The sequence below is a fragment of the Falco naumanni genome, chromosome 8, assembly GCF_017639655.2.
Source record: "Falco naumanni isolate bFalNau1 chromosome 8, bFalNau1.pat, whole genome shotgun sequence".
NCBI lineage: Eukaryota > Metazoa > Chordata > Aves > Falconiformes > Falconidae > Falco > Falco naumanni.
In genome coordinates, this window is record NC_054061.1 from 59,517,944 (window position 1) to 59,540,740 (window position 22,797).

Consider the following 22,797-nt stretch of genomic DNA (forward strand, 5'->3'; position numbering starts at 1 on the left):
TACCTGAGGAAGACCCAGCAAGAACAGGGCTTTATGACAAGAGCTGAAAAGTCCTCATCACAACTTCCACAGTCCTTCCGAGCGGTTGGCAATGACCATGCACATCACGCCTCCCGAAAACCGGAGCTGCTCATGCACAACACAACTTGTCCTGTGCCACTGAAGTGCAAACACTGCCGCTCCATAAGCCACACAGCGTGAAGCTTGCACCTAATAAATGGTAAATTCTGGGTGCATACAAAACGAATCTCAGCTCTGAGCCTCCAAAAGCGTATCAATTCAGGCTGCTTTTGTTACACTCATGTGTAACAGACCCATGCTGACAAAACTCTTAGACAAAAAAACTTCTGAGGCAAGAGAGCAAAGAAATTGCTGTCACACGACAAGCAGGTCAGTCATATTCTTTCTTTAATTTAATGATATCTGTATTACTACCTTTGCTTTTGTTCCATATGCTACTGAACAAGTACAGGGATCAGATATAGTTCATCCAGTACTGCAAGACATCACTTGCTCCTTGAGCCTGCTTCTGCCCCATCAGCTACTCAGAGACCTGGGACATCACAAACACCCACACAAACAAATCAAATAAAGATGAGGAAGCTGAACATCCAGTATGCACCACACTTCCGTGGCAATTACACAACTGCATTCCTTAGGTTATTTTGATGAATTGAATAAATTTTTTTAAAAAAAACAAACATGAACAAACTCAGAATTTCAAATAGACTTAAATAACAACACCCTGTTCAGCTGATTAATTATCTGCATGAACCCTGGAGATATGGCAAAATCACTGAAGGTAGATCACGGGTGGCACAGACAGGGAATAAAGGTCATCTCAAGAGCAAAATGACTTTAGGTGGATCATACCTTCCCCCTAAAAATCTAGATGTGAACATAGCACGATAAGTTGAAACTGGTAATGGGAGAGAAAGCTAGGATAGAAAATAAAATATATTATTCTCCTCTGAAGACTGATCTAAGCTATTTAGAGAACACTGCTCAGAACTTATTGTTGAACATTATTATAATGGGGTATAATAAGCACAAGCAAAGGTCACAGCTCTTTGTGCTAGTGTTTATGTAAATAATAAAGCCTGACAGTTCTTTGTGGGCACAGTTCAAAAAAGCTTCATTAAAAAGGAGAAAGAGCTGAAAAACACCAATATGAACAGGGGGATAAAGTACCAAGGAAACAGCCAAAAGAAAATCACCAAAGGTTCTGCAGAAGGATTTAGTTTTGTTTAAAAACATATTTTAAAATGCGAATGTAGACAGCAGCCAGAGGAGTGCTGAAGCATGAACATTTATAATAACCACTCTTGCTGTGGTGGCTGAAGTCTTCTTGCATGCAAAAAATGAATGAATGTTTTGCAAAAAGGGTGGGTGGGTTCCCAGGCTGGAGCCCCTCTTCGCAGGCAACATGCCATGGGAACCGACACAAAGTGAGGTGCCAGTGAAAAGCACTCGTAGGGTACGTGTGTGAGGTAAGCAAACACTGGCTACGGCACCCAGACAACACTGCACCGCATTCAAGGAAACTAAGGATGAGGCAGCAGGAACCGCAGCCACGGTACGTATCTCTCCCCTCAAACCACACAAGTTCTCCAAAACGAAAGGTGGCCAATGCAACTCCAATTGTTAAGGAGTTTAGAGGTGTGCCAGGGAACTACCAGTCAATAAACATGACACCTGCACCAGGAAGGCTGCAGGACCTGCCATACCACCCCACTGGGCACAGATGTAAACACAGCAATACTGAGAAAGACTCCACAGAAAAACGCCCTAGTAACTGAAGACCAGAGGTGGCCAGTGTGACACCAATTCCTGAAGAGCCCAGGGTGCACGAGGCCTCTCTGTTAAATGTCTACCTTGAAAACTGACTTAAGGGACACTTGGAAGGAGATGGTGACTTTGGGAAAAGCCAACACAGCTGGAGACCCTCGAGCTTTGTGCAGACCTGGAAAGTGTTTGTGTGTGTGTGTGTATGTGTGTGTGTGCGCGCGCACGTGCGTAAAAACCTGGTAAGACTGGATGATGATACTAAATTATTTTAGAAGATAAATAAGGAATTGCAAAGACTAGCAGAAAAAAAGCTTACAACATTGGGTGACGGGACAATAAAAAGGCAGATTAAATTCCTCACAGATAACAGTAGGTAATACATACGAAGAAAAAACAAAGCAATTTTGCATAAGGAGTGCTGGACTTGGATATTAGCATTCAGGAATGAGAATTTCGTTTCTAATATTCAGTTCTACCGAACAGTCAGGTCAATGATCAACAGTAATCAAAGGAAACAAGCTGAATGTTAGGAATTATTACTGAAGGATCATGGAACTGAACAAAATATCGTGATGCCACCATATAACCCACTGCTGCTGCTTTATCTTGAGTATCAGGTGCTGCTCTGATCTCACTCGCTCAAAAACACAATTGTAAAATGGATGGGAAGATTCTTACGTAGAAGGGTCTCCATGCAAGGAACAACAAAAGCAGACTAAGATTTTTAAGCTTGCAAAAACAGGACTTGCGTAGGAATATTGCAAAGGTAAAGAAAACTGAGCGCCATGACAACTGTTTATAGCCTGTACCATACAGAGCACTGAGGAATATCTAATTAAATTAGCAGAAAAGAAATTCCACTGCATGAATCTTTCTAAGTGCTACAGCCCTCCTTACTAAAGGAGGCTGTGGATGGTGAAAAGTTGAAAACAGTTCGAAAAACAAAACCAGGAGTTTATGAATGAAAGATCCATTAAGGTTTTCTGAACACAAAGATTCTCACCACCTGACTCGGGATGTCCCTGACACACAGGGAATTTCGCTGCGATTCTGAGGACACCTCTGCAGAGGCTTACTATTTCCTTTTGCTTTTCACTGCCTACCTACCTGTGGAAAAGAGTTCTGGGCTGGATGGATTGTACCTTAGGATCTCGATCTTACCTAATACAGTTCTCATGCTGGTGACAAGATAATCAGCAGATGCGACAGTGCTCCAGGATGTTTCAGACAAGAACTGAAATAGGAAATACCTGCCAGCAGCACCACGGGGAACGGGTCAAAACTGCCAACAACAAAATTTCTGACAATACTCTGGTAAAAGACAGGGAGCTCCAGAGAAACTAAAGCATAAGAAACTATCAACTGACCGGACATCAAAACAGGGAAAACTTTACCTGTATTAATATTATAATCACCACTAAGAGAAAAGGCATTGTCCACAAAAGCAGACGCTACGGGAGGGTTCGGGGCTCAGGTGAGTAGCTGTTGCAGACGGGAGAGCACGTCAGGGCTTAGCCTGCCGTCCGCTTTGTGCTCAGAGCCCCAGCAGACGCCATCAGCCCAGGTCCTCGGGCATCTGAGCACACCTACCAGCAACAGGAACCGTAAGGACAGATGCCTGATAAAATTTGGTTCACGCTAGCTGCTGCCAGTGAAGAAAAGCTTGTCTTTTATATGCAATGGGCTCTCTTACATTTAACGACTTCTGCTCTCAAGGATTTTCATGGGTTGATTCTCTGAACAGATTATCTGCTGACCTCTGCCACCCTACTTCCACCTGGGTGAACCCCTTCATGCCCGCCTCCCACAATGGCTCCAAAATGTCTGTGCAGATTACCCTGCAGACTAGCACTTTGTTACTGGCCGACTTATACAATCATCCTCATTCTATTTGATTGAGAAATCCATCCCTTTTCAGATTATTCTAGAAATTAACATGATTCAAAGTTGTCTTCTCTTCAACTCAGTGAGAGTTCATGTGCCCTCAGTGCTGCAAGTGCAAAAAGCATCCCAAAAGGCTGGGTCCTGCAACCAAAAGGCTTCCAAGAGTCACCACAAAGAGGGAGTTTTCTACCAGCATAGGGGTTTCTGGCATCCCCTAGCTGAAAACCAACTACTCTGATATGCACGTCCACATTTAACTTGCTGGGCGAAGGAGGTGTAAGTAGAAAATCTTCTATGAGGAAAGCAAGATGATGAAAAGCTGATTTATAGCAGTAGGTAACAATAACTCCGTTTGACTTTGACTTAATGCAATTGTCCCTGCAGACATAAAACTTGTTTTATGAGAGGAAAAAAACCCCAGTTTTTACAGTACTTTCTCAGCTAAGAAGGTGAGACAGCAGGGAAGGACAGCTATTTCTCTTTCAGTTCATGGTAGAAATGAGTCACCATCACACAGTTGTGTGTGTGGTACCAGGAGGAACATAGAATTGGGGACAGGTATTTCTGCGGTGCTTATTCCAGGTAAGAATCCACTGTAAAATGTATGAATCAAAGAGCAGATGGGTAGCTACATAAATGCCCCAGCTGAACCCAGCAGCATTGGTCAGACGACTAGCTTTCAAGGCTGAACTAGTAGAAGAAAACCCATCAACACAATTCTCCCCCCAACCTCCCAAACAAGCTCCCCGTACTTTTTTGAGACGTGCATTTCCATGAAAATTCAATAGCTGAGAACATTTCTGAACCCTCTTTACTGCTCAGCAAGTCCTGGCTGAACTGTTTAAACAGAAGGTCTACTTCATGGCAAATAGATGATCTCAATATTGCAGAAAGATATCTTTTAAGACGACAAGGTACTACTATCTGTTGTGAAAAGGATAAAAAACTCCTCCCACCCCACCCCAAACCTGCTGTCTTGAAGAATTGATAAAAATTCCCCCAAATTAGGCAGAAACAGTCCATACATCAGCTACTGTGCCCATACAACTATTAAATATTTGGTACTGAGAGTGTTCTAACTGTACTTACTTGCTAATATAAGGACAAATACATTGCTTAACATTTTTACATGTCCTGGTTCAGGGAATCCTTATTAATTACCTTTCTTATCTAAAGAAATGCTGGTTGGTCAATATGCTCTTCGCCCCACTCCCTCCCTAAATCTATTTTAAAAATTCATGTCAAACCTTAAACATGCTTTAAAATACTGATCTTTTTTTTCCCCTGGAAAATAAACAGACACATGCCAAAAGCTAAGCTCTACAGAACAAAGCAATGCACGCAACGAGAGGGAGGAGAAGAGATTTTAGTTTTAAAGCTTTCACAGCATTACTGTAACCAGCAGTTTTAGAATTGAAGACACCTCAGAACTTTCCTTTGAAAATCACGTCTCAGAAGTTACAACCTGTTAATTCAAATACTGCCATTCCTCTTAGCCCCACTAGACCCCAGGATCCGTGCAAAGCCAAAGAACGGTACTTAAACGTTCAACAGCAGCTGCAAAAGACAACCGCTAACTACACCTGCTGGGGCTTGCCATATTGCTGTCTGTCAGATATGCTTAATACTCTATTAAATATATTCCAAAAGAATGTGCCATCAGCTTCTGAATGCAGTATTTATGCGTTAACCTACAAAGCGGAAATTAAAATACGATGATTACTGGGTCATGCAAAGTTGGGTGCCATGCTAATTAAAGCTAATGCTGCATGCAACAGAGATTGATGATAAAAAGAAAATACAAACCATGGCAGCTGAGATGTTTAGTTGGTTATTGATCTAGAAATTGTGAACCAAATGTGTCTATCTTGGCATACAGATTAATGATGCATCAGTTCAACAAATATCTGCAATGGCAAGAGAAGTGACAGCGAGAGCTAACACACTATTTCATGGGCGGGAAGAGGTTTCACTAAGCTGGGGCCTTCAACTTGCCTCACATATTGCTAGGGCACGCTCCAGGCAGCAGTTACGTGAAGCTGCACCCAAGGTTTCATAACCCCAGTTCTTTCCATCTTTTAACTCACGAAGGGTCCTTGCTATGGTAATGCTGACCGAGTACCTATATCAGGTTTAGACCATAACTTCTCTCTTGTAACCAGAAAGCAGTTTACTGACAGTACATAATTTGCAAGGTTTTGAGAACTGCAAAATCACATTGCTACTGGAACAGACTTAGTTACCGGCACGGCTTTCTCCATTAGATACTTGCCACTAAGTAAAGGTCTGTTGAGTGTATAAAGAGGTGGTAGATCTTCTATCTCTGCTATCCTCTGGTATACGGCTCTGGATAGATGATCCCCATGATATAAACTCCCCAAGATGATGCTAGAGAAGTAAATTGGCTCCACAAAGAGGCTAAGTAAGGCTCCTTGAATACCCAATACGTTCCACCTAAGAGGGAGGGAAAAACAAAACAAAAAAACAAAAAAAACACTTTCTTTTTAATGGAACAAGTAACATCTGCCAGACATAATAGCAGTCAATCACAACGGACCAGACTTTCAACCCTTCCTCTCGACCAGCACATGACTATGGTAGCACACCTGCCAGAATTTCAGAGATCAGCTTACGGGATGCTCAACGAAATCCTGAGTAAGACAACCTATAGCATCAGGTCTACTGTCAGCATCCACAGGATGCAGACTCCATAACTTTACTTCCCCACTAACATGTTTGGCGATGCATTTTCCAGCACCCTAATGCCAGAGAAGGACGGGATCATTCAGTTGGAGAAGGTGAAACTGTGAGACCCTCAATCGGAAACAGCAGCTGATGCCTCCAAGGACACCTGGCAGTGGGCAAACCATCCTTCCCAGGACGCAGGAGGGGTTGGTCTGCAAGACCTCAGCACCTCATCACCGTAAGGGAAGACTTCTCCTTGACACCCTGGCCAGACTGTCCACGTTCTACTGCCAGAAAGGACATATGTAGTTGCTTGCAATATCCACGGGCAGGGACAAAACTGAAAATATGCAAAGAGTGCAAATACCCTTTGCTCACTTTAGCTGCTTCATAAACTCCAATCATAAATCTCTGTCTGCATCACTGTGACCTACACTGGATCAGGTCTGGTGGCAGGGATATAGCAAGCATAGGAGCAAAACACTGAAGTTGTTTTTTTGTAACTGCGTTAATTTAATCAAGTTTTGGCTCTCAATTTGTATGTAACAGTTATACAAAGTACTTTTTAAAACCTCAGAGTCTCCTGCAGAGTATTTTCACTGTCCTTGCCTCTGAGGTATACTTGCAAACAGCTTGACACTATTAAAATAGCATACTTCAAGCACAACTGCAACACCCAGACACAAGCAGCAGGAAACTTTCTTTTGGTGCTTGAATAGAACAGATGCGCACAACGGAAGCTCTCATGCTCATGTAGAATTGTCCTTATTAAAAGGCCCATCCTAAACCGGGTTGCAAGGTTTCCCTAGCAAAACAGGGAACTCGGATGTTGCTAATGGTGTTTCTTGCAGCTTCTGCTGGGATGACATGGCTACGCATCGTCATCAGTTCAGGCTGAATACAACTGCTGCACTGCTGCAAAAACTGAACTACACATGTTGGCTACAAGACTTGCAAAATGTTTTTAAAAACAACGGGCAAAACAAAAATTGCAATCCAAGGAGACAACTTCTTTGCATATCTTTACTGAGGATGAAAATGGAGTCAATGTGCATTAGCTTACTCACCTGTCATTAAAAAAGTTGGCCCTATCGAATGAGGAAAAATACTGTGCTAATTAAAAATAAGGCATATTTTACATTGAATAAAGACATATTTTGTACAACACTGAAAATGCAATCAGCAACCAAATGTCAAAGTAAAAACATCAAGTGACAATTATTGCTTCCCAAGGCCAAGATGCCTTTCTAAGGACCTTACCATGACTAGGACTTGGTAAGCACAGAGGTATTTCAAGTGCCAAATGAATCACAATACTATTTTCTTGTTATTTGCAGTATTATCTATATCAAGCATAGAGAAGCATATGGACTGCCACAGCCACAGATAATATTATGGAAGAAACATCTGGAAAGAATTCAAGACTAAGCATTGCAAATTGGGGTCTTACAATTCTATCTGAAACTTGCAGATGCACAAACCGAGCTTCCTTCAGTGAGGCACATCGCATTTTACTTTTTAATGGACACTACTTGAGTGACAGATGGACATTTTAAAAAAGGCCAAAGCATTCCTCTGGCAAGCCCTAGCTCCTCAAATAAAACCTCTGCCAGACCTTTTTCTTGGCTTCAGTTTTCAGTATTTCCAGAACTTGTGTTTTGCTGCTTCCTCCCACAGTTGGTGACCTTCTCTGGCACAGAAAATGAAAGCTGAACTTTGTCTTGCTAAACTTCTTTTGGTTAAAAGAGGAGGAGGAGCATGGACAAATGAACAAGCTTCTGCAAGGTGAACTGCATGAACTGGTATTACAAAAGGTACTCTGTGATTGCCCACCCACCTGCTGTTTTGCTGGGGTGTGCTACATCACATTTACCGCTGCAGTACGTGCTCAGGAGCACTGGTTTCAGAGCAGCTGACTTGCTGCAAGGACAAGGTTTGCAGAAACCGTTCATACAAGTGAAGCCTCAAGCTCTGAATATAGATCAGGCAGGGTTAGATGGTGGTTAGGTTTATAAAACTAGCTTTAAATTTCAATGGTTATAATAAAAGAACACATACTTGTATCAGAAACTGGCAGTAATGCAGAGATAAACGTGAGACCCAAATGAAGTTCTGCGGGTTGTAACAGAGTCAAAAGGAAGGACTGCATGAAGACTTTCTTGCTGTTCCTTTTTTATACTGTACTTATTTCTGTCAAACAGTAATTTCTCACTTCCATTAGCATGTACACTAAAAACCCCCTTTATAGACATAAACTGAGAACGAGCTACATGAATACCACGCATCAGTTTTCAAAAGGCCACAGGCGTTGACTCCTGAAATGGTAAAACTGCCTTGTCCCTCCAGTTTACACGCACAAATTGTCAGAATGCATACCAGCAAAAGCTGTCAATCTACTATTAATGTTTACTGAAACCACAACTTCTTCTGAAGTTAATGGGCCAAATTCTTTATTTCACTACAAACTGTGAGGTGCAAAGCAGAAAAAGCAAAATTTATTACAGAAAACCTAATTAAAGTCAGCGTTGTCTTTCCAGTGAAACAAATAAGCATAAGATTTTTTTCTTCACTTTAAAACGAGTATCAGAAAAGAGTTAAGTAACTGAAACGACTTAAATCTAGCTTACAAACTCAAACTTTCTGAGGCTCAGATATAGTTTATAACATAGAAGAGAACCTTTCCGGTGCAATGCCTCACTGCAGCACAGTGGCCATAGATCCTGGCCACAGCACAGGACTCATTTAGGAGCATTTGATGGCTCAAGAAAGTGGTAACAGAAGACAACTCTCCCATCGCTAACTCAGCAGTTCCAATCTCTCCTGCACTGACAATGGGCGAAATTGCAGAGCTCCCACATAAAATGACCTGATCTTGGGTCTAGTCTTACTGGGCAGACCACAGAGCAGACTGGACCCATGCAGTACCTTTTCACGCTACTGAAGGAGGACAATGGCACTACATCTGCAACAGAGAAAAGCACTAAGTATGAGCCTAAGCAGAATACAGGAATGCTGCATCACGTCAACAGGGACACTGAAACGCCTGAAGTCAGGTGTGTCAACTAGAGATTTGCCAAAGGGAAAGAACACCTCTCAGCAGACATTGAGATTCCCCCCCTCCAGCGTAAAACTTCTCACTGGAAAAATCTGAGATGGTTGTCTTAGTTGAGCATAAAACCAATGCCTCTTATGACAGTGCTTTTAAGTTACTACAAGAATTTTCTTTCACAATCTTTAAAAAACCTCAGAGTAAGCCTGACATTTAAAATACAAGCTTTTACATCGATATAAAGCATGAGCCATAGGATTCAGGTCCAGACTGCCAGCACTTAAATACAGGTGCCTTGATTTGAGCTGGGTGTCTAGATCTCGTTACAGCTAACGTTGATTTGCTCAGTAGCCGAGTACGACCACGGCTGTTGGGCTGACCAGCTCTCCATCAGCAAGTCGGCCGTCTAAGGGCAGGGAAGCTGGGATACCACGTGTGGATGGGGGATACCTGTGGCCAAACACCAGCCACACGTTCAGCAGTGTGCAATGCTCTTTCAGCTTCAACTCTGCAGTTCTGCAAGTGATACACAGCGTAAGGAAAGGCAACCTGATGTGATGCCAGGAAGTTAAAGCAAAGGCGTATTTACTCATCCTGGACTTGCCTTTTGCTTCTGAGCTGCCTTTTGTGAGACAGAAGATCAAAGCCACCAAGCTGTTTGGCTCACTCTACCAGGGGCTCAATGAGGTGGCATTTAAGCCCTACCATGTTCGACAAGGCAACAAAATTTCTAACGCTCTTCTAGCAATAAATTGAAAAGTACTTAAGCATGAGAAGGGAAGCAAAAGCTGCAAATCAAAACCACAGCTCTCCTTTTTCCTCAGACAGGGCAGCAGACACATTGCAATGGCCCTTACTAGCACTTGGACCGGGAGGTTCGGTGTTCCTATCACTACACATACGAGCTACTGCTGCTTTTCTGGGACAAAGAAACGGTAACTTTATCTGACTACCTGGCCACTGTGCAGTTCCAAACATTTAAAAAACAAAGAGGATGACAGTCAAAGGATGCTCTAATCTGCTGCTGCTATGAAGTGTTAAGTTGCACCCCATAACTTCCTCAGCGCCAAGTCTGACTGAAGAAAACTGCCTATCACCACCTATTGATCCTCCTCAGCCTGCTGATTTTATTGGTGGTGTGGCTCTCCATAAAGTCAGATCAGTGACATGATTCAAGTTTTTTTGAAACAAACCAACCCCCTCGGCCTTATATTTTGAAGAGGCAGCTTCTCCAGCCCACTTTACAGCACAGCTCCACAAACAACTGCAGGACCACTGCTAAGAGGCAGCGAGATGCAGAGGCAGGAGGGATGCAGCACCTCAGCGTGCATGCTAGAATCTCCTAGAAAACTTTTCCCACCAGAAAATACACTACTGAAAGCACACTCCCAAACCCAGACGAAAGTTACCTTGCTTTTAGAATGGAAATAAGCACTGGACAAATTATGCTTTTTTCCTGCAGAAAGTCTTACTGATTTCAGTGGAGCCACTCTACTGAGCAAAATGATGCAAGATGGAGCAAGCTGTGTGAGAAGCAACAAATTACATCGGGTTTGACCAACATATAACATATATCCTTTTAATAACCTCTTATTCTTCTCTAAACTCGTCATTATTTCATATATTCATATATACACTGTTTGCTATGAGGAAGAAATAATGCATAATTACATACAGCTCTATTATTTGGTATCAGGTTTATTATTCTTTTGAGAAATTTCCATCAAAGTTGTACTGGCAGATCATTTTTTTTATTTATTTAAGTCTTTTTCTTAAATAAACCCTCTTCTTTTAATTGTATTTTTGTTGAGCATGAAAAATTCAGCCATCTGAAAAATTTCAAGTGCAAACCAAAATCTACTTCAATTCAGAAACGCTGCTGAAATGTCTCCCTGGGAGTATAACTTGGGGTGACTTGTATCCCCACTTTGCTCTACAGTTCACAGTTCCCCATGCACGCTTAGCTACAGTGAGACCAAAAGCCCAGATTTTCCCTGCCACCAAGATTTTCCCATGTCCTCTATCTTGTCTACGAAGTAATCTTGTGCTCCAGCATTCAGGGAAATGCTCTTTCAAACCACTACATCTCACCACCTTTACAGATTAGACCCCAATGATGGCCTTGGCATATCGGTGCACACAAAGTGTGTTCAGCTCCTGACTATTTACACAGGGGATACTCTCTGTGTAGTGTGCTCACCCGAGGTTTATAGACAAGCACTGCATTGGGAAAACTGGAATTTTACAAATGTATTATACTGGTTTCGTTATTCTATATTCACCACTTATATCCTATTGATAACAACCTGGAGGAGGGATGCACTTTCTCAACCTTTCTGCTGTTCTCAATCACACCACATTAAAAAAAGAGGGTAGAGAAACCAGAGAGTGACACCGAATCAGAGCAGTCCTTTCTACCTTGCTGTGTTGTCACATTTCTGCTTTAGACTGCCATGTGTTCAGAGGCATGGATTCCTAATGGATACGACTGGATTCCTAAAAAGTCTATTGATTTCTTCATGACATATAGCTGATTTCACAACTCTCGATACATGAAAAGGTAAGTGAAATTTAACTCTGCAGCAACACTTGCACAGACTGTGCTAGTGCACCTCTTGCCAAAAAAACACACCCAGGGTAAAATCACACGCTTCAGGTGAAAACTCTCCTCTGAACTTTCAAACCCAAACAGCATAGAAATTGTTATTTACACTATTTTAGAGAAAACATAGAAACAAGGGGAGCCTAACAGCAGTAATCAATAAAGCTGGATGTTAGTATCAAATATCTTAGTACCAGTCTCAGCAATTTTTATGCAGACAGCATTACGGAGGAGGCAAGTCGCTACTGCGTTGAATTTACAATAGCGTGCACGTGGAACTGGTGTCAGAATTCACCTCAGGAAAATGAATGGAGTCTCCTGCAACTACCAACATGAGGCAGACTGCAAAACCTGACAAAAACGAGTGTTCGAACTCAAAGAGCTGCTCTTATTAACATATCTTATAAACAGTAATGACTATGAAGAGAAGCATTTAGTAGGCATTTTGTTTATGACAAGGTTTTACCTACAACTGACAGCAAGGGAGCGAAGGTGTCAGCGTGTGAGAAGATGTCAGACTATCCCTACAAAGCATTTTGTCTCCTCACATGCATCTCCTGCCCTCCTCCCTGACAGAGGCACACAGCTCAGCAGCTATCTTAGGGACTAAACCCCCAAATGGGCATGGCTTACCACAACACCAAGATTTCAAGGTCTTTTGAATTGCAACGCGAACTAGGAGCTCCCCACGCCCACTGTGCATCCAAGATGTGGGGCAACTTGCTTCTTACCATGAAGACGTTAGAAAACACGGACCCAGGGGCTCTCGCTAGCTCTAAACAGAAGGTGCTTGTGTTTGCAGTAGCTGCACCCATGGATTTTCCTGCATGTTTCTGGGTTTCAAGCCTACTGTAATCAGCCTGTCAAGTCTGAGGCCAGCAGCACCTCCAGGGATGCTTGCAGTAAGCCCTGTGGTGGCCTTCATCTCTGTAGCTCAGTGACAAAAGGTTTGTCTGTCTTTGCAACCACATTTGCTGCGGTTCGTCATTCATATGCAGTGACGCACCTGGTGCTCAGCTTCAACTCAGCCCCACACTGGGCGGGTCATGCTCTGCTTGCTGTGGACACTCATTTAGGTGGGCTTTACTCTCATCACCTGGCAGAATGCATGGGAAGAGCTGACTTTATACAGCTAACTGCAATCTGGTTTCTTTTCTGATTTTAAATCCAATTTCTCTTTGTTTCCTTATGAGATTAACTGAATCTCTATGACCAGTCCATGCCTTCCACGAACCACAGCACAAACTGGCAGCAACACCTTTACAGGGAGTGGAGTCAGAGCTTCTTTTACACCAAGTGGCTCAGTCAGTGGCTCACACTATAAAATCAGTAAGTGCAAGAAGTCCACGGTCTTTGACAGTAGCGCTTCTTGCAAACATCTTTTTATTTATCCTGAGGTCATATTTGCAATTACAGACAAGAGAATCTCTTTTCCCTTGCAGCCGTACCTAGCCCAGCAACCACACAGCTCTGACTTGTCCTGGTTTTTCTGGTCTTGCTTGGATTTGCTGCATATCAGTGAGCCTCGGTCAAGATTCAGGTCACTGGTTTGAGAGGTTACACGGTGCTACATCTGGTTATTTAGATGCTACATCTTGGTTAGTGGTTTCCTACCACTCTCCCTCGACTTTTTTACCTAGGTGTCACACAGCCACCATGTATCAAAGTGAATACATTCACATCGGTTGCCGTCATTTGGGCCAAGAACTGATGAGAACTGCTCTTTCCATTGCTGTTCAGAAATCATGCTAGCTCCGTCATGGAGCCTGCCACTTAGAAATAACTCTCAAACTCAAAGACAGATGGATGGGCACAGACATAGCTGCAGAACATGCAGCCTTTAGCGAGCGTGCACAGGATTTTGTTTGTGCAACTTCATCAGTCCCAAAGATCTGGGTGGTAGGGTCAATAAGACAAAGCCACTGGGGAAATAAAGAGAAAGACTGAGTTACAAACTTCCATTCGAATTTCCCACTCTGAATAAGCACAAAATGAGGCCAGTGCATGGGCACGTGATATTCTTTCACAAAAAAGATTATCAGAAATAATACTTCCCTTTCTTTAGAGTAGAAGAGCATGGCCGACTTCCCCTTTAACAACCTGACCTAATGTTAAAGCTCTTCTTAATTCCTATAGCCTTCTTAGCAATGAAACAGGGTGAAAAAATTTTTGCTCTTCTCTGCAAGACATTACCCACAGCTGGAATGTTTCATGAGAAGTGAAGTAATTATTTTAAGCCAAAAACTCAAAATGAATGTGGGCGGAAAAACATATCAAAAGGCAAATGACAAAAATAGACATCACAAAGCACCATGGAACAAAGTTAGGATACATTTAAAACAAATGCATGTATATTAATGTCCCAAAGCAGTTTTTCTGGTCACAGAAACCACCCTAACACCATATTGCAGTTGTCACCAATGTCCCAAAGCAGTTACTCTGATCACAGAAACCACCCTAACACCATACTGCAGTGCCATCAGGCACTAACACACTAGGCTAATCCTGTTCTAATGCTTCTGACCCAAACGGGATTACACTCGTGGCCTTTCCATGCTTCTTGCAATTTTTCTTGGATGTTTCTGCCAGGCTCAGGAGGCTGCTAGACAGCACACTGCAACAAAGTGCTCAGAGGCTGAAAATAACAGCTTGGATTATATGTATAATCCACACAGATAAGGCTGTTCAGATACAAGGAGTTTTCCTCCTTGTACAGTCCTGCACCCTGAATTTATCCACGTCTTTTCCAGGCTGGGACTGTGAACTTTTGGGAAAGCTCAGTGGAAATTCACAGGGCTCAGGCATACTGGAGGACTGACTCCTGGACACTACAGAGCAATGCATTCTTTCAAATGTAAATGGACAAAACACGGTTGTAAGTGTCAGGGAAATGTAAAAAAGAAAAAAAAAAAAAAGGAAAAGAAAAAAGAATATGAAAATTTGGGCCTCCTTACCCGTCAAACAGTCTTTGTTCTGTGTCAAGGGGCTCTATTTGCTTCCTTCACTGGCACAAACAAAATTATTCCCATTAGCCCCAAGGAGAGGTGACAGCTAGCTACGCAAGCGAGAGATGGATTCTGTTCTGCATCACACAAAATCAACAAAATAGTCAAATGTGTTCTATCTCAACAACTGTCTTCATTTCTTTTTTATTTGCGCTAACAGCAATGAGTATGTGATAAAAGAAGTCAAATGAATGCAGCATGATTACCATGTTGGGTGGTTGGGAGAAGTCCGTGGCACAAAGCTGGGCAATTTATTTGATGAATTTTATTGAAAATATTATAAAAGAAATTGAAATGTCATTTCTGTGGAATACTTTTCAACAACCCACTGTCCTAGCTTCTGAAAGGCCCTATCCACTTATGTTAGGGGGATTTAAAGTAAAGTAAAATGTCTTCCTTCAGTAGAGACACTGATTACTTGAGACAAGACTAAAGGAACAAAGTGATTACATAACCTTCCTCCTGATATTTTTGATTTGGCATACGCAGTTCACAAGAATAGTTCCAACTTAATACACTTAATAAATTTTGAATCAGGCTAACTGTGACTTGACAAAACAGCAGAGCTATTTTAATTAAAAAATAACTAAAATCTCGTCAACTGAAAAACTTGGCATTTCTCATCTATCTTGCAAGAATGCAGAGGCTGCAAACACACAGACTCATTTCAAAAAACTATGTTGCAAATCTCCTATATTTGTGATACCTGTTAAAGGATACTGCTGCTAAATTCTTTTGGGGGGTAATCATTTTCCTATTTATGACTGAATAAAAAAAAAGGCTTTCAATCTTTGTCAAAAAGGAAAACAAAGGAGGAATCGGTTAGAATATAAATAAAAGCACTAGTATTGGAAACAAAATATTTAATTACAGTAAAAATATTTAAACTAAAATTGAAATAATTCTGAAGTTAAAAATTAAAAGTGCCCATCCCTTAAGTTTTTTTTTACCTGGAACACTTTTTCCCCTGTATAAAATAATACAAATCTAAATTTACCCACGGAAAATGTATGTATTGCTGGTATCATAAAATCACAGAGTGGTTTGGGTTGGAAGGGACCTTTAAAGATCATCCAGTACAACCCTCCTACCATGGGCAGGGACACCTTCCACTAGACCAGGTTGCTCAAAGCCCCGTCCAGCCTGGCCTTGAACATTTCCAGTGATGAGGCAACGATGTATATCGTCAGAGGAAGTTATCCAAATATAACTAATGTAATATTTTATTGCACTGTTTTGCTAATGCTATACTACTTGGGGGGGGTTGGGGGGGGTGGGGAGGCATTCCTCCACTATTTCCAAGTGATATAAATACAAAACAAAGCTGTCATGACTTGAAGTGGCTGGAATGATACATAATGATTTCCCCTTGGCTCTGAAGCCAGCAGAAGGTCTGACACCAATTGCAGGTGAAGAATCAGAGTTTTATCACTGGAGTCACGGCCACCCTCACGCTACATCTAAGCAATGAAATAAGCCAATCAACAACCTGCACATTCACTGTACGTATCACACAACCCTCTTTTCTTGGTCAGCAATAAAAACCAATAGCAAAGAAACCAATCGTTCGATATCTCACCTTGCTATCTTGTCACTGCAGGACATGGTAAGTAGCCTTTCTCCTTGCAATACGCCATCCCACGTCTGGATAGTGGTAGTAGAGCGTACGGGGATGGTCCCTTCCCCAGATTCTATTTTTGTCCGTAGCTGTCCTCTTGCTTTGCGGTTTGGATGCCTGTCCCCCTGATCTAAATGATAAAAATCACTTACAGTCAGCTGAGAAACATTCTCAAAGTGTTTTACAGACAGCATTACAATAAGAAGAGTCAAAGAAAGGTCTTTGTCTGCATAACTGCTGGCTTGTATAATATTTCCTATTGCTCCTTGCAAATTAGCTACAGCATCAGACATCTCTCACAAACACTGTCTTCTAAAACACACTTGCAATTAAAGTAAGCTTTCCACAAAGGAGCAGTACGCAGCAGGTAGCTCTTCAATTCTGTCCTGCGCGTTACAGCGTTAGAATGAAGTTAATGCACAGATCAAGAAAAGGGCAGGCAGACAACCACCGTTAAAAGATGGAAACAGTGAAATGGTTTGGTTAGTTCTGGACAAATACTTGCTGACTCACTGGCTTATCTTGGCTAGCACTCAGCCTCTTCAAGACCACATGGTGAATCAGTCTATACTTAACTTCTACCACACAGGACCAACAGCCCAGATTTTTTTTTGAAGAGATCTTTGTCTAACACACATCTACACTAAAAGGAAAGAAGACACCTAAATTTTAACTGTGCCACTTGCACATGCTCGAAGAATACTTTTAACTCCCTTGCTTGAGTAGGACTGCTGTCATACCCTCTTGTGCTGCTTCGTGTGGTGAGAAAATCCTAGCGTCCCCACAAGGAGATGTGCTGATATAGAGATGAAACTGCACATTCTCCTTCAGCTTAAACCCGCCTCGTTCCGATTTGATAAAAATGGATTTTTGTTGATCTTCTTTATTGCTGAAACAGAAAATAAAGCTCAAGTCAAAACTGACATTAACGCGCAAATAACCATAAGCTGGGCAGTCTTAGTAGGTGTTAAAAACAAACACAGGATGCCTAGAAATTTTGTAGTACAATTTTAACAGTTGCTACAATTAACAAGATTAAAAGACCATTGAGACAAGAAAGACAGCACTTGACATCCCCAGATGTCAAAAGCTTTCAGGCACTTACCAGCAAATGAAACATCACCATCCTCTAGCCCACTTGAGATTATTTTGATTTACATGCTTACAGTCTACAAAATGATCCCCAATTATTTTTGCTGTCCTCCCCTCTCATGACTGACACCTAACTGAATACATGTTTTGTTAAAGTCAAATGTTAGGGCAAAGGGCCTGAGTTCTAAATTAAACATCCTAATGCAACAGGACAAGTGTTTCACATCGAAATAATTAAGACAAATGTTTTACACAGACAACTTTTCAGCTCGGTGTGATCAGCTCATCTTCCTTTTCCTTCTAGCTTACCTTAGATAAAGCTCAAGTTGTGTATACAGAAATTTAAGCAGGCACCGGCGAGATATAATTTCTGCATGGCAATCATTTAATGCAAGACCACGATCACTCATGTATTCACCATTGATGCATTTTGTTCCTGTGGAAACACTTATTACCAGGGCATCTTTCACATCTGTACCTTCAAAACAGAATTTCAGGAAGAAGTTGCAATTAAAATCACAAATAATCTAGCAAGTGATCTTCTTGCAGAACCCAAATAAAGCTCTCTTTTTTTGTTTGCTTCTTAAAAAAATAATTAAACATGTTTTTTCTTCTGATACTTTCTTTAAAGCAAAAGCTTCACTCAGCCATACCTTCCCTGTACCAGTACGGTCTATGATTCTTGTGACTTCTTCATGTTGGAGTTCAGACAAATTAGGAATTGAAAAGCTGCAGGGAAAAACTGCTGCTTCAGGAAGAGTTATTAAAGCCTGAGCTCCAAAACCAGTGCTTTTCTCCTGAGCCCCAGGCACCCATCTAAGCTTCCAGCATGTCCCTTCCCAGACACATATGCAGATATTCACAGCAACTTTGGAAATCTTAAAAGCACTGAATTAAAACAGCAACACTTTATGGAAGGGTATTAAGCCAATAACAAGAAAGGCAAGACTAGGGAGTTAAATTTAAATGCTTAAACCAACGTAAAACTTATCAGCAGTATGATGCTTCTAGAAGTGTAGTTTTTTTCTATTGAAAAATATATTGAATCATTCTGTACAATAGAATTAAAATGTTTTGGGTGTTTTCTATACAGAGAACTGTCTTTATCACGCAAAACCCCCCAAAGGTCAGCTGCATGAAGAATTCAGAAAGACAGGTCAAAAGTTACATCCCTCTAGCAAAACACTCAGCAAAGCCCTGACAAGCCACGCCGATTCCTCAAGCTCTCGAGGTGTCACCAGCAGAGGCAGATAGTGGGGAAGCCCTGCCAAACACCTTCTGCTGTCTTCCTCCCATAGAATAGCTATTGTAGTATGTAGTATGGAAGTAGTATAGTATACTGTAGTAAGGAAGAGCAGAAAAAAACACTTCCAGTGCATCCCCCACACACCTGGAGTTGAAGATCCTCCCATAACCACTTGGCTGCACAACAGCGGTGCTGATATAAGGGGCAAGAGAATTTGTAACCGAGTAATCAAAAAGTAATTGAGACATGGACCTGTCCTCATTCCTGATGAAATACACGGCCTTAAAAAAATGAACTTGATCCCAGCTGCCCTCTCCTGCCCACATGGCTGGAAGAGACCGTGAAGGAAAAGAAGGGAACTGCTTCGCTCTACAACACAAGGCTGTGCAACGGGGTCATCTATTGCCAGGGTTCCCCAGACATGTATCCATGCAAAGATGCTTTCTAATTACGTGCAGAGCTATTTCTTCAGTTAATCAAAATGTATTCACATGTTAATTTACGTCTTAATTCTTTGGTCACGTGGCTTTTCTGGGAATTTCGGACACAGGACTGTAATTACAATACAAACTTGTTATCACAAAACATGTTAAATAAAACTACAGCATGTCCCTCACAGTGCTTTGCGTTTGGGGCTAAAATGGTGCTGGCACCGCTCAGATGCTTTGGCTGCCATTGAGCAGTGCTTGAGGAGTTTCCAGGCTTTCTTTCCAAACCTCCCAGAGGCCAGTGTGCTGGGGGTGGGCAAAGAGACTGGGAGGGGACACAGCTGAGCAACAGTGACCAAGGGATATCCCTCACCATAACACTGTGCTCAGCAATAGGAGCCCCAGGAAAGGAAAAGACGATGTTTGAAGCTACCACGTTTGTCCACCCCATGAGTCTTCTCTCCCTCCTTCCGTTTTCTCCTCATGCCCCGGGACAGGGCAGCGAGCAAGAGGATGGGTGGGTGTTTGACTGCTGGCCAGGGTCAGCCCATCACAGACTTCCTGTAACAGAGTTTGGGCCACATCATCCCCTTGTCACATTCTCCTGCCCCTAGAGTTATCATCTACCCTAACCAGCACCCTCAGACCTCTCCGCTCTGTGGAGGAGGCCCCTACAAACATCCCCAGGGGAGGAAAGGGCTTGCATTGCCCAAATCATCAAGGGAAGGCTGTACGTTTATCACTGATCTCTGTCTGACTCGTAGAACTAACAGGGGACATTCCATGACAGGCCCAAAATGGACATCCCGTCGAGGGCTCAGTTGGCGTGAAGACCGAGAGAAATCTTAGTGTGAGGAAAATACAGCAGCAGTGTGGTCGCAGGCCAGCCTGGGGCAGAACTTCCCTGTTTTGGGTGATCTGGCAGAGCACAGACCTTGTGCCAGCAATCAGGGAAGCATGATGTTACTGCTGCTTGTACATGTGCACCAGTGTCAGCTGCCAAAACATAAGCTGCTTTCTTCAGATATTTTTACTAAAATGACTGAGAAACAAAGCACTAAGAATAAAATACAGCAAGAATAACTCTAACAGTGAAAAACCTTAAAAAACATGGAAAACAAGCATAATTTCTTACATAATATGCCAAAACCAAGAATGCCATCTGTGTGACCAGTATTATTTTAGATTTACTTTCAAAAAGTTGCACCACTAATTTTAAAAGGTACATGTATTTTGTAGACCATGAATTATCTCAGATGCTTCGTCAGGCAGAAGACAAAAACTCTATGGAAACAGAAGTATTTGCAGGTCTAATTTTCCTGTAATTACTTTTAGCCAAGATTTAATTGCTGTATTTACTGCACCTTGAAGATTAAACAGTAAAAATACATTTCAAAGCTGGTTAACTGAAAAAAAGATAGTTTCCTAGAATGCAAACAGGGCTCTTGTATGTAAGTAGTTAAAAGAGTACTTTCTTTTTTTCTTTACCTGTTGTCATGACAATTCCAGCAAGGACTTTTCTACGTGCGTGTGGAGATGTGAAATTTTCTGTCAAATCACTGAATTTATCTACAACCAAGCGTGCAACAGCATCAGCTAAAACCTGTAGGATCACACAGAAATGCGCATCAGAAAACAAAACAAATAATTTTTAAATGGCAGCAGCATTAGGTTATAAAGGTTTGCACTTGTAAATTATTTGATACAATAAATAAAATGAATTTTTATTGTTCCCTTTATAAACAGACAGAGGCATCAGCAGTATGTCACGGAGGTGGCTGGGTCTGATTTTCAGGCACACTGAGCGCTCGCAGCTCTTTGTAAGTGGAAGCAGAGCTCTCTGTGCTCCACGTCTATTAAAACAGGGTCAGACAGCCCTAAGCCAAGCATCGAAGCACCTAATGCTCATGATCGTTATGAACATTTGAGGCTTAGGAGAACAACTGGATAGACAGATAACTCTATACTTTCATGCTCAAACCTCAAAACACATCATTTCAGTATCCTCAACATTGGACCTGACCAGAAAATTAAAGTACAAAACCCAGGCTCCTCAAACAAACATAAACTTTTTACAACAGTTGAATTCATTACCTAGCTGTTACATAAATAAGAGCAAATCTGTTTTCAACACTGGTTAAACACTTTCTGTCTTATTTTTACAAGACATATGCAAATTTAGGAATAGAAAATGTCAACGTATAACCCAAAAGAAGCTATCTCAAAATTAGGAAGGATTTAGCTCTTTCACCTTCAGGAAAACTTGAATAACAGTCAAAGCCCTGTTGTATCTGGCCAGCAGGTTAGCAGCAACATCGGTCAGGCTGTAAGGAGGGCTAACTCCCAATATTAAGGAAAACTTCAAAATACCAGTCCCGCTCTTGTTGAACGACATTTCAGTTCCACACTGCAGCTAATCTCACCTGCTGGTTTTAAGGCAGCTGGAACCGTAACAGCTAGTAGAGATGAGTCAAGATCAAATACTTGAATTTTCACCTGAAAAGAAACTGAAACCCAGGGCAACCTATGCTAGCGTAGCTGGTTGTTCCCAAGGGAGCGGCTGAGAAAGGCAAGTTACGTGCCAGGCAGTGTGATGAGTGGTCCCCAGGCTGGCAGGAGAGACAGGGCAGCCTGTCCTCATCCATCTTCCACCAGCACTGGGACTGGCAGCTGGAGAGGAGTGGACAGCTGGGGAGGGAGCTCAGGTCCTTGTCTTGGAGCACCACACATAAAAACCTTGATCTGCTTCTTCGGGTACTGGCACCCAGCAGTATCCAAGATGTTCTGGTCTAACCACCTGGCCAACACATTGACACACCAGAAGAACACAGGTCCTGTGTGTCATACCTGCCAGTGCCACGCAGATGCCTTACGATACCCAAGAGAATCCTGCGTGGTGCTAAACACACATGTAAACAACTACATGAAGCCCAAATGGATGATAGTGGCTGAGTCTTCTGCTTACAAACTGGTTTTGGGCTCTCAGCAATGGAAGAAGATCACCACTCTCACCCCTCCAGAAGGCCCAAGGCAAATCAACAGGGCTGATGGGCAGCAGTATATACAGCTTGGAGGCACCCACTTAAACGGTACAAACTCTTGAACACAATCCGTTCTAAAAACAGACTGCCAGGGTCAAAAGAAAAGAAAGAGAAGAATAAGCGGGTTTGAAGACTGCCAGCCCAATTCACCACCGTTTTCTTAACAATGCTCATGAGAACCGACAGCCTAGAAATAACGTGGAGGAGCTCTCAATGTTAACTTCCTTCTGGAAAAGCTTTAACAGCCAAGGAAGCAATAATTAAAGTTCATGTGACATGATTTCAGACCTCAACAGCTTTTTCCAGAATCTGACTGGAAACAGCAATCAGCAGTCAGTGGTGACCAAGGCCACATCTGC

The 22,797-nt window shown here is 42.2% G+C and overlaps 1 protein-coding gene across 4 annotated transcripts in view; it reads right to left on the reverse strand.

Moving 5' to 3' along the window:
• ADARB1 (adenosine deaminase RNA specific B1) overlaps positions 1–22,797 on the reverse strand; it is an 87,638-nt gene that overhangs the window by 9,404 nt on the left and 55,437 nt on the right. For all 4 annotated transcript variants that reach the window (XM_040604114.1, XM_040604116.1, XM_040604115.1 and 1 more), the window contains 5 exons: positions 20,886–21,000; positions 18,033–18,201; positions 17,372–17,520; positions 16,593–16,761; positions 5,945–6,126 (listed from right to left, as the gene is read on the reverse strand). In XM_040604114.1, coding sequence (XP_040460048.1) covers positions 5,945–6,126; positions 16,593–16,761; positions 17,372–17,520; positions 18,033–18,201; positions 20,886–21,000 — 784 coding nt within the window. The remainder of the gene's footprint in view (positions 1–5,944; positions 6,127–16,592; positions 16,762–17,371; positions 17,521–18,032; positions 18,202–20,885; positions 21,001–22,797) is intronic.